We start from the raw sequence: 14,270 nt of genomic DNA, 5'->3' as shown, positions 1-14,270 counted from the left end.
TGAGCTCCAAGACGATGCTCCCAAGTTCGACTTCACCGCCATCCCTCTTTGTGGCATTGATGATGCCGAGTCCTCCACGACTCTTTTTCAAGATGGTGCGGCGACGAGTACGACTACGGAGACCTTCAAGGACCAAGCTTTTGAGGCAAGCGACATGGTGATGAGCAAGGATGATGCTTCCATCTTAGGAGGCGAGAGTGATGATGTGCCATCTTCGGCCTTCATCCACGACGATGATGACGAGATGATCAAGCATGGGATTTTCCCTTCGGTCATGGAGGAGAGTGATGATGTGCCATCTTCGGCCTTCATCCATGGTGACAACGATGAGATGGTTGAGCATGGGATTTTCCCTTCGACCACGGCGACGTATGATGACTTGAGTGACTTTTGCCACCATATTGAGAGTGAGAGTGACTTCACCACTAGCCCCATATATGACGAGTTTCCCCAATTCCCATGTGAGGAGAGCCACAACCCCCACCACTTGAGTGAGATGAGTGACTCCACCATATGTGACTTTGAGTGCACCTACCTTGAGGGAGTGAGTGAACCACCACATAGAGAGAGTGAGGCCACTTCGATTTCTAATGACTTAACCTCTACCTCTATTGTGTCTTCTCATTTGGTGCTAGGTCCCATTTATGATGACGCACCGATTCGCGACGACTTCGTCCTTCCTATGGACATGACGATGGCCATGGTGGAATATGATGCACCCCCCACATGGTTCCATCAAGATGAAGATGACCACCATTTGGTCTTTCCCACCTCACCTACACCACTTGAGTGGAATGAACAAGGTAACATAGGTGAAGGTGATGCTCTAGTCCCACTAGTGGACATTCTTGACATTGATTGGTTGCATGATGTTGATCAACCTATTACCATGCTTCATTCTAGTATGATTTCCCCATGCGATGATTTACCCATTTATGATGAGTTTGATGATTGTCATGTGGAGTCTATTGGTTGTGACGCCATGTTACATAGGATTTCTTGTGACAATTCTTTAGGTCACATCATGTTTGACAATCCGCTTGACTTGTCATATGCTATGAATGAGATCAATCATATGTCATATTTGCAATCTCATCGTAGTGACTATGCATATGCCATTAAAATTAACCCAATTTGCACTTATGGCATAGATGACAAGCCCATGGTTATTGGCATTTGTTTTTCTTGTGATGATATTGATATGCTTCCTTTGCATCATTTATCTCATATGCCATGCCATGACCACCTAGCTTCGGATATGCATTGTTTTGGATGTTGTCCATTTTCTCCATATGATGTTTCCAATATTGCTCATGAGGAGACCCCCATAGTTTCCTCATACATTTTAGGAGATTTTGATTCATCCTATCCATTGCATGATCCCAATACTTGTGTGCACAACATGCTTCCCATGAATAAACATGCTATTGATGTGCCATATACTAGTATGCTCAATTTGCATCCCCATCGTGTTATACATAACAACTATTCTTTCACGATGGATGACATGTTCTTGTACCATGCATCAAATTTCTTTGGGCGATGCTTATCTTGTGCTAACTCACACGTGCACATACACATCATGATGGATGATGTGTACATTTACCACGCGCACAATTTATTTGGTTTGTGTCTCTTTTGTGTAGGTACCCATGAACACTTGTCAACCTCACGATCCCATGAGTTGACAAAACGAGCTCTAGAGAGCAACGATGATTTGGGATCCCATTGATTGCCTTTCCCACCGCTCTCTTCACGCGAAGTCTTCGCGCATTCATTCTACATGACCCTCACTTGGCTATGGGTTATTGTCCAATACATATTCTATGCCCATCTTGCCATGTTCACTTTGCATGATATGCCCATTTCTATGCCTTTGCCATGCATTTGTGACCCATGCTTTGCATTACACATGATGATTGATTCTAGTACTTGTATGTGTAATTGCAAGCTTGGTGAAGATACCACTTGTTATTGCCATGTTTGCTTTGTGCCCCATGCCTATGATGATACTATGATCTTACTTTGTGTTCGTGCTTGCGATATGTCATGCGCATTGTCTATGCCTATTATTCGCTCACATGACATGTTTGCCATGATTTACTCTAGTGTGTTGCATCTTCGCTCCACTATCTCTGCACGACTTGATTACTATGCTTGCTTGCCTTGTTGCATCACCGATGATTCATACTTGCTCATTTCATGCGGTTGATGACAACCATCTACATGCTTTGCACATGATTGTTATTGCTTCTTGTCATATCTCTCCATATGTTGCCTCCCTCATGCTAGATGATTTGACATGTATTGAGTGCAACAATGCCTTTAGTCTTGATAATGAGTTTGCCCCCATATCATTCTCACATATAATTGGAGATTTTGACATATTCCTTGTGAAGCATGCTTGTCTTACCTCTTTGCACCATATACCTCGTGCCATGAATATAGCCATTGTTGCATCATATTATTCATGCACTTGTGCTTCTAATGGTTATGTGCAAAAGAAGAGAACCATCATGATGGATGATGTGTTTATCTACCATGCGCATACGTTCTTTCTTTTGTTGTGTGCATGTGTAGGATACTTGGACTTTGTGTCGACTTCCGCTTCACGTGAGTTGACCATTCGAGCTCTTGAGAGCGAGCCTCATACATTCGACCACGACTCGTTTCTACACCACCTTTCCCACCACTTCGGCATTGTGAAGAATGCACAAGGACACGCCGTCAAGGTGATATCTTTCTTGAGCATGGATATTGCGGATCATACTACTTGTGTTGCTTGCACCATGAGACTTATTGTTCATCTTGGACCACTTGATTGCACACTTGTTAGAGATCTTGCTTCGACTTGTCATTTTCACCGTCCCATGCATCATGATATATATGCCTTGTGTGTTGCATCCAATTCTTGGATTACTTGCTCCTCTCATATGTTTGGTTGCAACAATGTCATCACTTCACATACGCCATGTCCCATTGCTTGTCACATGATTGACTTGATTGCCTCACACATGATGAACAATTGCTCTTTCTATTGTGTTGAGTGCCACACTATGTTCACTACACCCTATGCACATTATGCTTGGATTGTCTTGCACTTAACCCATGTGTTTAGACATCTCATCTTCTTAGGTGTTGTGAATGATTCCAATGCCTACCATAGACCTTTCATTGAGCGCTTTGCCCATGCTTGCTATGAAGTTGAGGTAGATGCTTATTCTCTTGACACACATATTTGCATCTCTACCTCCAATTTACATGCTTGTCCCCATGTTATCTTTGCTTGTGCTCGATTGATATACTTACATGCCATGTCTCAATCCTTTGTCACACCATATGCTTTGCATGATGACGACACTTGTTTGGTGAATCACCTCTCGAATGCTTGGTTTTGCACTAACGCTAACCACATTTGTTTTTCCAAGTGTTTGTTGTCCTTACTCCTTTTGAAGGAATCACAAGACGGTGCGATATTGGAGAGTGCCCATTTCGAGCTTCAAGATGACAAGTACTTGGTGAACGTCCACTTCTACACGGCGAAGCCATCTCTTTCCCATGGTGATTTGGTTCGATCCGAGGTCGGATCTTTCCCAAGGGAGGGGAGATGATGCGGAGCATCCTATGGACATCACCATGTCAAGAGTCCGTTTGGCGAGTGACACGTGCGACATCTACTTCACATACACAAAGGTGAATCATCTCCTTTACACGTGCTCACTTGGCCCCTTCGAGGATGGTATACTACTTGACACTTCTCCCGTGTGCATGCATAGGTATTGTCAGAGCTTCACGGATGTTGAGGAGGAGTGCAAGCGCCAAGGAACAACTACACCATCCACGAGGGAAGTCTGGAAGCGACAACGGAAGAAGACGGAGCTACTGAAGCTATAGCGGCCGGACATCCGGGCCAGAGGCCGGACATCCGGCGCCTGTGCAGCTGCCAAGGAGCTGCACCAACAGACGGCCAACAACATCAGCGGCCGGACATCCCGCGCCAGCCCCGGACATCCGGCGCCTCGCCAAAGCCCGGACATCCGACCCTTCCCCCGGAAATCCGGCATCGACGACAGAACGCACCCGAAGTTTGGCCACTTCAGCCCGGACATCCGGCCCGAGCCCCAGACATCCGGCGCCTCGCGAAGCCCCGGACATCCGGCGCCTGCCTGCGCGCAGAGTCGGGCCAGAGGCCCATGTATCCCTTTCCCACTTACCCCTTCGTGGCTTAGACTATATATACTACTCCCCCTCCTCCTAGTTAGGGTTAGCAAAGTGATAGCTCATTTGATAGAGAGCTTTGCTCCTTGTACCACTCTACTCTTGAGAGAGAGAGACTACTACTCCTTATGGAGGCCAAGACCTCCATCTAGGAGAAGATCCTGCGGGATATATCATCAAGACCCCCTCTTGGGCGGCCCCCCTTCAAGACCTCCTCATGGAGATGAACTTTACCTTGTATCTTTCCCTTTGTTGTTCATGTACCTTGTGGATCTCGTGTGTTTGATCGTCTAGTGGATGTGTGATTGGACTTGTTCTTGAGTGTTTTCCCTTGTGATTTCTCTCCGTTCTTCCCCGTGTTCTTCGAGGGAACCCACTCCAATCGTGAAAGATCGGCCTACACCGGGTTAGCCCCGTATCACTTTGGTGTCATGCAATCTCGCTGGGGTATCTTTCGATATCCTGCTAGAACTTGAAGCACCAAGAAGTTGTGGGAGGTGATGACTGCTTGTGTGATCATGCACAATATGATCGTAGAGGTTGAGCGCCCGAAACGTATCCACGACCAAGGGTTCCATTTTCGGGGTGAAAATGTTGTGCCTGAGCATGGAGGAGCGACAATGTTTGCACAGTTCACCCAATTTCATCATCAAATGCGTGATTGGAAAACTCACATTCAGCTGCAAAATAATTTGACTGAGCATATATGGGATCACATTGGCAACCAATAGATGTATCTTTTTTTAAATGAGTTTGAGACAATTTAATTTTTATTTGGCTTGTAAACTATGATATATATTTTTGGCTTGTGAACTATGATATATTTGTTTACTTGTGAAACTATGTAAAATGTTTGTATTTTGTTTGGAAAACCACGACAAGCCGGCCGCGAGGGCGAAAATGGGTTTGCACGTTGGGCGCACTACCGACCCATTCATAAAAGAGGGCGGACGACGAGTGGGCCGCCAACCCAAACGGATAAAAAACGGACAAAGCACGCGTCCGTTTGGGTCGGCGCGTTGGAGTTGCTCTTAGCTCCCTCGTGCGCTCAGTCTTGTTCGATCTCCGAGGCTGTCACACACCTGTGTTTTTCTTGGGGGACCATGACGCATGAGCCGTGGGCAAGCGCAGGTCCACCTTCCCGCGGGCTTTGCATTGCGCACGCGTGTGATGTCTCGCGCACGTTGTTCGAGGTCGGGTCCGCTTGTCAGCATTGCCCCCCTGCCGGGCTGCTTCGCTCGTGCCAGCCAGGCATGCGCGTGCGCCCTACTTGGCGTGTGAGAGTCGGGTGGTTGGAGAGTGCCATCTGGCCAAGAGTTGCGACGGCAAGCTAGCCGGCCATGAGGGTCGTCTGACCAGCGGTCATGACAGAAAACCAACCGGCCATGAGGGCCATCCATCTAGGGGTTGCAACAGCAAGAGGCTGGCTCGCTAGTGCCCGACCACATCCGAATGCGGTCTCGAGGGTTGTCCGATCTTTTTTCCTAGTTCGTTGTTTTATGGTGTATGTCGGACACCGCGCACATTGGCGTCCCTCTTTCCAGCTTTGCTTTGGAGCGCTCTTGGCCCGTTCCCGTCGACGACGGTCGAACATGTGTCGGGCCTCTACCTTCTCACACGGATGTGCAGTCTCCTTGTTCTCCGTCCTTAATAAGCGTGTAGTTTGTCGCCGGCTGGCGTTTCGTTTCTGTTTCGGGTGGCTAGCTCCTTTGCTCCATTGTCATCACTCGTGTTCTCTTTCGTTTGGCGTCTTTTTTCTTTCATCGTGGCATCGCAAGACACACCATTTCCTCCGTTCGATGGCGGTTATGTTTTAGCCCCGCGGTGATAAACATATGGTGAAAGTTGGTCCATGCTAGCTCGCAAACGTGTGATCTTCCTAGCTGTTTTCGGGCCCAGTGACGGGGCTAGACAGGATATTAAGAGGGGGGAGGGGGGTGAAACACAAAATAGACATGTTTGCCAAATGCTATATTTTCTTCTAATCTAAGCAGCCCCCCAAAACTTCTTTATTGCTTTGACCAAAGCTGGGGGCCACGCCCCCTACAGGGTTCAACGTAGCTCTGCCAGTGTTAGAGCCTGACAAACACAACACGATGGTGCCAGTGCGGACCTGTTGCGTCGCATCCCATCAGCTGCTGTCTCTGTTGCATAGCATGCATGTGTATGTTTCTGCAGGTGCCTTGGTTGTTAAGCTGTTAGGAATTTGATTCGCCAAAACGACATGCGGCTAGAGGCGTTGTGGTCTCCGGGTACGTGGGTCGTGCCCAATGCGCATGCACAAAGAAAGGCACGCTGCTGGGGCTATCCAGTTGGCGCAGACGAGGTGCAGAGAGCCATGGAGATTGGTATCCATCCCATTGCCCGATGGTGGCCATGACACCGTGTTGTGGCCAGCCCAGCTACACACACATGGTCTCGACGACCACACAGGGACTTGGGAATCGTGTGCCCGGAGCCTATATCCCACAGGTCACATGAGCACTGGCCCCCGCCCCTAGCTATGCGTACTAGTCTCCAACGATGCCAACGAAGACCCGTGTCCGTGGCAAGGCGTCACGCCATCGTGCCCAGCCCCCTACCAAGCACGCCGGCATGCACATCCATCAGTTATTGCCGCTCCGGATCCACCGGAGTATCTGACGACGGCAAAGAGAGGGGAACAAGAGGGCAGCGACGATGCCGGCAAGCTAGACTCCCCCGTGCCGCTCCTGAAGAGCGACATGGGGGATTCAAGAGGCATCCCATGAGAGCATCTTTCATATTGTGTTTCTCAAAAGAAAAATCCACGAATTAGTTCACTGACCCGTGATAAATCTCACCTTTTTCACTTTTATCAGTTATACACGGTCCGACGTAAAAGCAGGAAGTGTAACGTGACAGTGTTGCTCAGAAAACGTGCACCGTTGGATGGCATCGCTTCTTTACCGTCCTGACCCAACCCAAGCGCGCAGATCGATTCCCTCCACAGGCCCGAGGAGCTCCAAGTCTCCACCCATCCCGGCCACTCTCGTACGGACCCGACCGTCTACGCCGCCGGCGCCGCCGGCGCTCCAGTCCGCCGCCGGCGCTCCAGTCCGCCGCCCGCTAACTCAGCGCAAACTCCAGTATCATCACAAACCCGAGGTAGCAGGCACCAACGATCATCTCGCGTCCCGTGCCCCCCTCCCCCTCGCGGAAACCCCCCGCCCCACGTCGCCTGTGCTAGGGTTGCGGCCGTATTCCTCCGGCTTTTGTTTCCCGGGACACAGGGAAGATGTCGTCGACGCAGAAGAAGAAGAGCAACTATAAGGAGAAGATGGCGCGGCGGAAGTGAGTCCCGCATACCTGTCTATCTGCACCTTTTGTTTTCGATTTGTTCTAATAGCATGGTTAGTGATGTACTGATGTTCATATCATGTGGCTTGCGAATTTGAATGTCGTTTATCACCTAGTGGACATAGCTGGGGCGATGATTCTGGTACTAATTTGAGAGAAAAATACAGAAACATACGAATCCTGCTCATCAGATTATCGTTGTAAGCATGTTTCATGAGCTGCTGCAGCAGCAGCAACAGAACCATGATTAAATGGTGATAGCGCTGAATAAATGGAGTCCTGCAAATCCATGGGCCTCAATAGTCTCCCACAACTCTGGGGGGCTGTGGTTAGTGTTCATTACTTAGACCATGGTGGCCATGCTGTCATACTGGGCATAATTCAAACACTTTCTTTGTCTTTCCATGTACCAGTTTTTGGAACCTGAAATCATGTAGAAACAGGAAATTTCATGATAAATCAGATACATGCTCAACTACCTCAAACATACCTTTCTTGCTCACCTAATTCTCATTGATCTCCTCATGAAGAGAGGAGAACAAAAAAGAAGAACCAGAGACACCAAGGTACCGAGATCGAGCGAAGGAGCGTCGTGAAGATCAAAACCCTGACTATGAACCTACAGAGCTTGGTTCGTTTCATGCCGTGGCACCTCCTGGAGCAGATTTGAGGTAATAGACCCCATGGTTCACATGTCTCCTACAGCCATCCTGTGCTCAATTTATCATAATGTTCTTCTATATTTAAGTTCTGAAATTGTTTGCATTACAGGCTAGAAGATGCCCAAAAGATTTCAATTGAGAAAAGCAAATACCTTGGAGGTTGGTATAGTTGTCATATTTATTTATCTTGATAACAAGCATCTTCTGCTTGTTTTTATGTGTGTTTCCTCTTGCACTCAATAAATGTATGCACATGAGTGCAAGGATATGCATTAGGTGTCTGAATTGTGATAAGTTTGCTTCAGACTTCTAATGTAAATGAGAAGCGATAAAAAAAATCCTTATGTCTGTAAACCTGTCATGGCCAGTACAGGTAGCTTTGGCTTGTAGCCTCGCCGCCGGCTAGCCATGGTAGGATGCAGCAGTGTCTAGAATAGCATGCGCATAGGAGAGGCGTGCTAGGGGGTAGGAGAGAATCATAAGGTAGATGACAGATTGATAATTCTATCGCTTGCCCTTTTGTTTGACCATGATCCTCTCCTTATAAACTATAGTTACAACCATGAGACAGACTCGGACTGAACTCCAAAGCTTTCCTAATTAAATTCTTTTCCTAACACAGTGCAAACTCCAAACATAAAAACCAAACTGCTACCTAATTAATGCCTGCAGAAGCTTGCTGCTATCCTGGACGGACATGCCTATTGAGTGCAATCCGACCATGACAAAACCTGCCATGGTTTTAGAAGTTCTATTTCTGAATGAAGTATGAAGAGCGAAATCTGCATGCGGTGAAAAAGAAAAACGAAATCTGCATTATGATTGATTGATCTGGTCAATCAGTAATGTGCAGTCATCAAAATTGTGGAAGCAGCCTTTATCTGTTCCATTTTAACGTGCAGTCGACAAGAGGCTAGTTTTGCTTCCCCCAATAGAGCTATTTTGACCTGTCATTCTCTAAGTACATGTATTTTCTAGACTGGGAAAGATCTGATTTGTGAAGTTAATCCTCTTTAACATTCTTTTAATTGAAAAGAAAAGTAGTTAATTGAGAAGGACATACTTTTGAAGGTAACATGATATGTTATTTTGGAAATGGTAGCTTAGATCTCTGATGCTCAAATTTGTCTTTCTTTGGTACTACATTATGATTAATGTGCCATTTCCACTTTATGCTCTTAATAGGCGATCTGGAGCATACTCATTTGGTCAAAGGGTTGGATTTTGCTCTACTAAACAAAGTACGGAGTGAAATTGACAAGAAGCCTGATGCAGAGGATGGGAAGGATGCCAAGGCGAGGTACTTGCAACCACAGTATAGCTTTAGCTATATAACACTACTGTTACACTGAATAGGGCTTTTATGAAAATTACCAGATTTTAATGCACATTTAGGATCCTGTAAATATGCCAACAAGAGTGCTGTCACTTGCATAATTTTCATTTGTATGAAAGTGAACTAATGATAACTAAGCTGAATTCACGATGGAAGAAAAAACTGGACAACCTCTTGCTAGCTCTTTGTTGGATTTTGACATGATTTTCAGAGAGAAGGAGGCCAAGTACCCTCCTGCTGGGATCTTGGACAAGGTTTCTTATGAGTTTCCAGTATCTGTTAGAAATGGACATTTTGGCTTATGACTTATGAGAGACCAATGCAATTTCCTAATATGTGTGTGTATGTGAGTGAGAAAGAGAGACCAAGCTTTTTTTTCTTTGAGAAAACGCAAATGGCCTTTGCGTTTCATTGCATTGGAAAGATAGGGAATTTACATCCTCCTAGGAGGCAGAGTTACACAGCCGCAGAGAGATCAGTGGACATCCTAGGATGATGAAAGAGAGACCAAGCTGAACTTGTTCTATCTCTGCCTCTCTGTTGATGGATAATTTACATTTATATCTGCTAGCAGAGCTTAAGCTAAACCTAAGACGGGGGCCAAGCTAGTGAAACAAACACAAACATTTTGGTATGCTAAACATGTACACATTACCAAGGACTTTTCCAGGGATAGGATCAGCCAGTGCCCTCCTGGCCTATATGAAGCTCCACCAGTGTTTGCTGTGGCTCTTCATAACATTACCGACCTATTTCCTGAACCAGTCACCAGCATGACCTTGTGTCGAAATAAAATAAAATATAGTGTATCTCTGAAATTTTTGAACTGGAAAAGTAGGGGTGAACCCTCTGAAGTATGATGTTATGCCCTTCCTCTAGATCTCTTTAGTATGTTGGGAGCATTACATTATTTTCCACTTACCTTTTCAGGGAAACAAAAGAAGACCGGGCAGTCTCATTCCGCACTGCAATTGCAAAGGTATAAATCATTTTGTTTATCAGTGTAACTTGCACACAACCTATGTAACATAAAATGGATACTGATTGACATTTTCATTGATTCCAGTCTGTCTACCAGTGGACTGTAAAGCAACAACAAAGCATGATAAAGGCGAATGACATGTTTCTTCCTGGCCGGATGGCATTTATTTACAATATGGTATTGTCTTCAAAATTTCTCGTGTTGGTGTTTTTCTGTGCTTAATTACGTAATGCTGATGATTATACACATCTCACTTGTAGTAATAGTGGCCATGCTGTGTACACTGTAATCTCTTTCCTGTTTTACTTTGTAGGAATGATCATACTTCCTACAGTAGGCTTAATGAAAATTTCTTGTTTATGAAAGTGTTCAGTACTTTAATACAGTTCAGTATACGCAATGTAAGGTTAATCATTTTTCTTGTTCCAACCAGGAGGATGGACTTAACAGTGATATTCCAACAACTCTTCACAGGAGCAAAGCTGATTGCCCTGTCCCAGAGGTACTGGAACAGTAACCGTGTCTGTTTTTGTAACTGTGTTATTTTATTGCTCAGACGGTTATCTTGTTTCTACAGGAAATGGTCACTGTCAGCGTGGATGGCTCTGTACTTGACAGGATTGCCAAAATCATGTCATACCTTAGACTTGGATCATCAGGGAAGGTCTTGAAGAAGAAGAAAAAGGAGAGGGATACAAAAGGTACGTGCTTCAAAATGAAAGTGTTTCTTCTATCAATCTATCATAGTAGAGGATATTAGAGTGAGACCTAAGAACAGGATTACAGGAAAGCGTTCTTCATTAAGGCGTGAGAAAACATGCTAGAGTAATTTTTCTAGATGAAGGAGAAATGTTGGATGAGTGTTTATATTGCTATGGACATTGAAAATTCTGGCCTTTGTTTGGCTTTATTAATTTAAAGCTGAGCGCTTCTTGCGCCTTTTATCTAAAGAAACATCGAAAAGTAAGATTAATACTTAAGATGGTTTAGTTTCAATTCAATTGTTCTTGTAAACTTCTGTCAAGATTTAACTTCTGGTGCTTGTATACTAATCTTGGTTTTGTACTTTTGTTCAATGCTGATTGATTTCAGTAGTTAAATTAGTATTGGTTATACTTGTATGCTATATACGCATCTTACTATCTTAATATTTCCGTCATCACAAATTAATCAATTGGCTTAAATCATTTGTGATATGATGTTACTATAATTTCTGTACTATTGTTTTGTTTTTTATATCGCAGGGAAGAATAATTTGGCAGGCGGTGTCCACAATGAGGTAGTAAGACCTGCCCAAAGTGATGGTTCTGTTCAGAAACACCGGTCAGAAAAGGATATGCCACCACCACCCCCACCACCACGAAAGAGCAACTTCAGTGAAAAGGAGAAACATTCTGTCCCTGTTGCAAGAACAGATGACGATGACATATTTGTTGGAGATGGAGTTGACTATACTGTTCCTAACAAGGAAATGAGCCAGAGCCCCATCTCCGAAGATATGGATGAATCCCCACGTATCCATCAGAATCAGTCCAATTTGAATGAACCTGTGTATGGTCCTATTCAACCATCTGAACCTGCTCAAGCTTGGCAACAGCCAATGGTAATTTTTTTAATGCTCAGCAACATCAGTTCTGGTGAATATAGTACGTAGTGTTTCAGCGATGCAGGTTGATTGTGTAGCGGAAGCGTAAATATTATCATCAGTCTACATTTCCAGTGTGCTACAAAACTACTCGTTCTGTGCCATAATGTAAGACGTTTTTTGAAACATCTTACATTATGAGACGGAGGGAGTAGCTGTTGTAGTTTATGAAACAAAAAGTCTGTTTTTCTTTTAACCCAGATGCCTGAAGGTTTATCTCTTGTGATGTTAGGATGGTTATGATGCTATGCAAGCCCAAATGGCAGCTGCTGGATACCAAGGCGAGTGGTCAGGCTATCAGTATGCTGAACAGCAGCTGGCTTATCCAGAACAGTACATGCAACAGGGTACTCTGGGATACGATGTATTAGTTGACCCAAATATATCTCAGGATCCAAGGTTGATGACTCAAGCAGACAAGGATAAGGGTCTAGGTTCTGTCTTCAAGCGTGATGATGACAGGCTTAAGCAGCTGAGGGAAAAAGATGCGCGGGAGAAAGACCCAAATTTTATTTCAGATAGTTACTCTGAGTGTTATCCTGGTTATCAGGGTTATAATCAAGAGATTGCAGGGAGTGACGATGAAGATGATTTGTCAAAGATGGATATGGGTGGACGGGTAAGTAAAATTCTTTATGCACTGATTTGCAGTAGAAGCCTATGTTTGAAACATGGCTTTGGATGGTCTCATCACTTAACATATACGAGTATATGTGAGTTGTCACTTACCAGGGTTTCATGTCCATACTCTATTCTAACTATGACGATACTTGAGCAGGCGAAGGGCCGTCTTCACCGGTGGGACTTTGAGACGGAAGAGGAGTGGGCGAAATACAACGATCAGAAGGAAGCCATGCCAAAGGCGGCATTCCAGTTTGGGGTGAAGATGCAAGATGGCAGGAAGACCAGGAAGCAGAACAAGGATCAGAAGCTCAGCAACGACCTCAACAAGATCAACAAGATCCTGGCGAGGAAGAAGGGCGATAAAGACGGAGGCGAAGGACATTACGACGATGATCTACCCAGCGGGAAGAAACAGCGAGCTTGATCTAACCGGTCATCCATTGTTTTTTTTTTCGTCTGTCTTGTTGGAACTGTGAAAGGCCATGCTTTTGTGAGCTGAAACCATTAAGTCTGTAGCCTGTAGTTTCATTTTTGATGGACATTAGTCTTGCATGGCATTCGTTGTAGAATATGTAAACCAGATGGTCCCACCTACTCAGGTCAGGCAAAAGTACCAGACATGACATGAGAAGCCATGTAAAATTGTGGGAGACGATTCTGATCTGCTGGCTGATACGCGGGAAATATCCGCCTCTTGTCTCCGGAAAAAGGTGTTTCTCTTCACCTGATTCCTTTCAACTCCAAGGCTCCCAGCCGCCCCCACTCCGTACTTCTGGAAAACTATTTGGCTATGCTCATGCCTTTGAGCGGTGGTACCATAAACTGCGAGAGCAATGTATATTGTCTCGCTTAATGATCTGTAGGTTAGTTTAAACACGATGAAATCACGGATACAATCATACAATGCTTCGGCCGTATCCTAGATCCAAGAAATGGCAAAATAATTCTTATAATTACATATTACAGTGAAATTTCTCAGAATCATTTTCTTCGTGGTATAAACCTTTACAACGCGAAATACTACCAAGGCTTCGGTAAAGAGAATATAGTCACCTAAAAGTACAAGCCGACACTCATGCACCTGCACGAACTTTAACTATCTTCATAAGTTCCGGAAACCCTCTTGAGTGGCTCGTTGCAAAGGATGAGAAGCCGTGATTGTTAAACGTACTTGGACCGAGAATGATCACCTAAAAATACAAGGCGTCGAATCACAAGATTTTCAATAGAACATCAAAGCATGACTTCAAAATTATAAGAGACCACACCAACAAAAGCGACAAAAAAACACTAGCACAAACTCACTGTGAATAAATATGCGAGAACATAAACCTAAAATCCGCAAGGTTGGACACACCAAATCTGCAGAGCCACAAACTCTGCTGCTCCATGGCGTTGTCCAATAAGTGTTTGCAACAGCAAAAAGAGAACCGGAGTACCTTTATTCTTACTGGCATCACATGCCCATCAAGATATTGCCGATGA

The 14,270-nt window shown here is 45.0% G+C and overlaps 1 protein-coding gene across 1 annotated transcript; it reads left to right on the top strand.

Moving 5' to 3' along the window:
• Positions 1-7,147: 7,147 nt before the first annotated feature.
• LOC109746007 (suppressor of mec-8 and unc-52 protein homolog 2) lies at positions 7,148-13,469 on the top strand. The gene is made up of 11 exons (XM_020305119.4): positions 7,148-7,530; positions 8,067-8,207; positions 8,308-8,357; positions 9,384-9,498; positions 10,465-10,513; positions 10,601-10,693; positions 10,950-11,018; positions 11,094-11,217; positions 11,761-12,119; positions 12,394-12,780; positions 12,940-13,469. The coding sequence occupies exons 1-11, from the start codon at positions 7,475-7,477 to the stop codon at positions 13,207-13,209; spliced, it is 1,713 nt and encodes a 570-aa protein (XP_020160708.1). The 5' UTR covers positions 7,148-7,474; the 3' UTR covers positions 13,210-13,469.
• The last annotated feature ends 801 nt before the right edge of the window (positions 13,470-14,270 follow it).

The sequence above is a fragment of the Aegilops tauschii genome, chromosome 4, assembly GCF_002575655.3.
Source record: "Aegilops tauschii subsp. strangulata cultivar AL8/78 chromosome 4, Aet v6.0, whole genome shotgun sequence".
Taxonomy (NCBI): Eukaryota; Viridiplantae; Streptophyta; class Magnoliopsida; order Poales; family Poaceae; genus Aegilops; species Aegilops tauschii.
The sequence above is the reverse complement of the archived record's forward strand: the minus strand, read 5'-3'. Positions and strand labels throughout refer to the sequence as shown.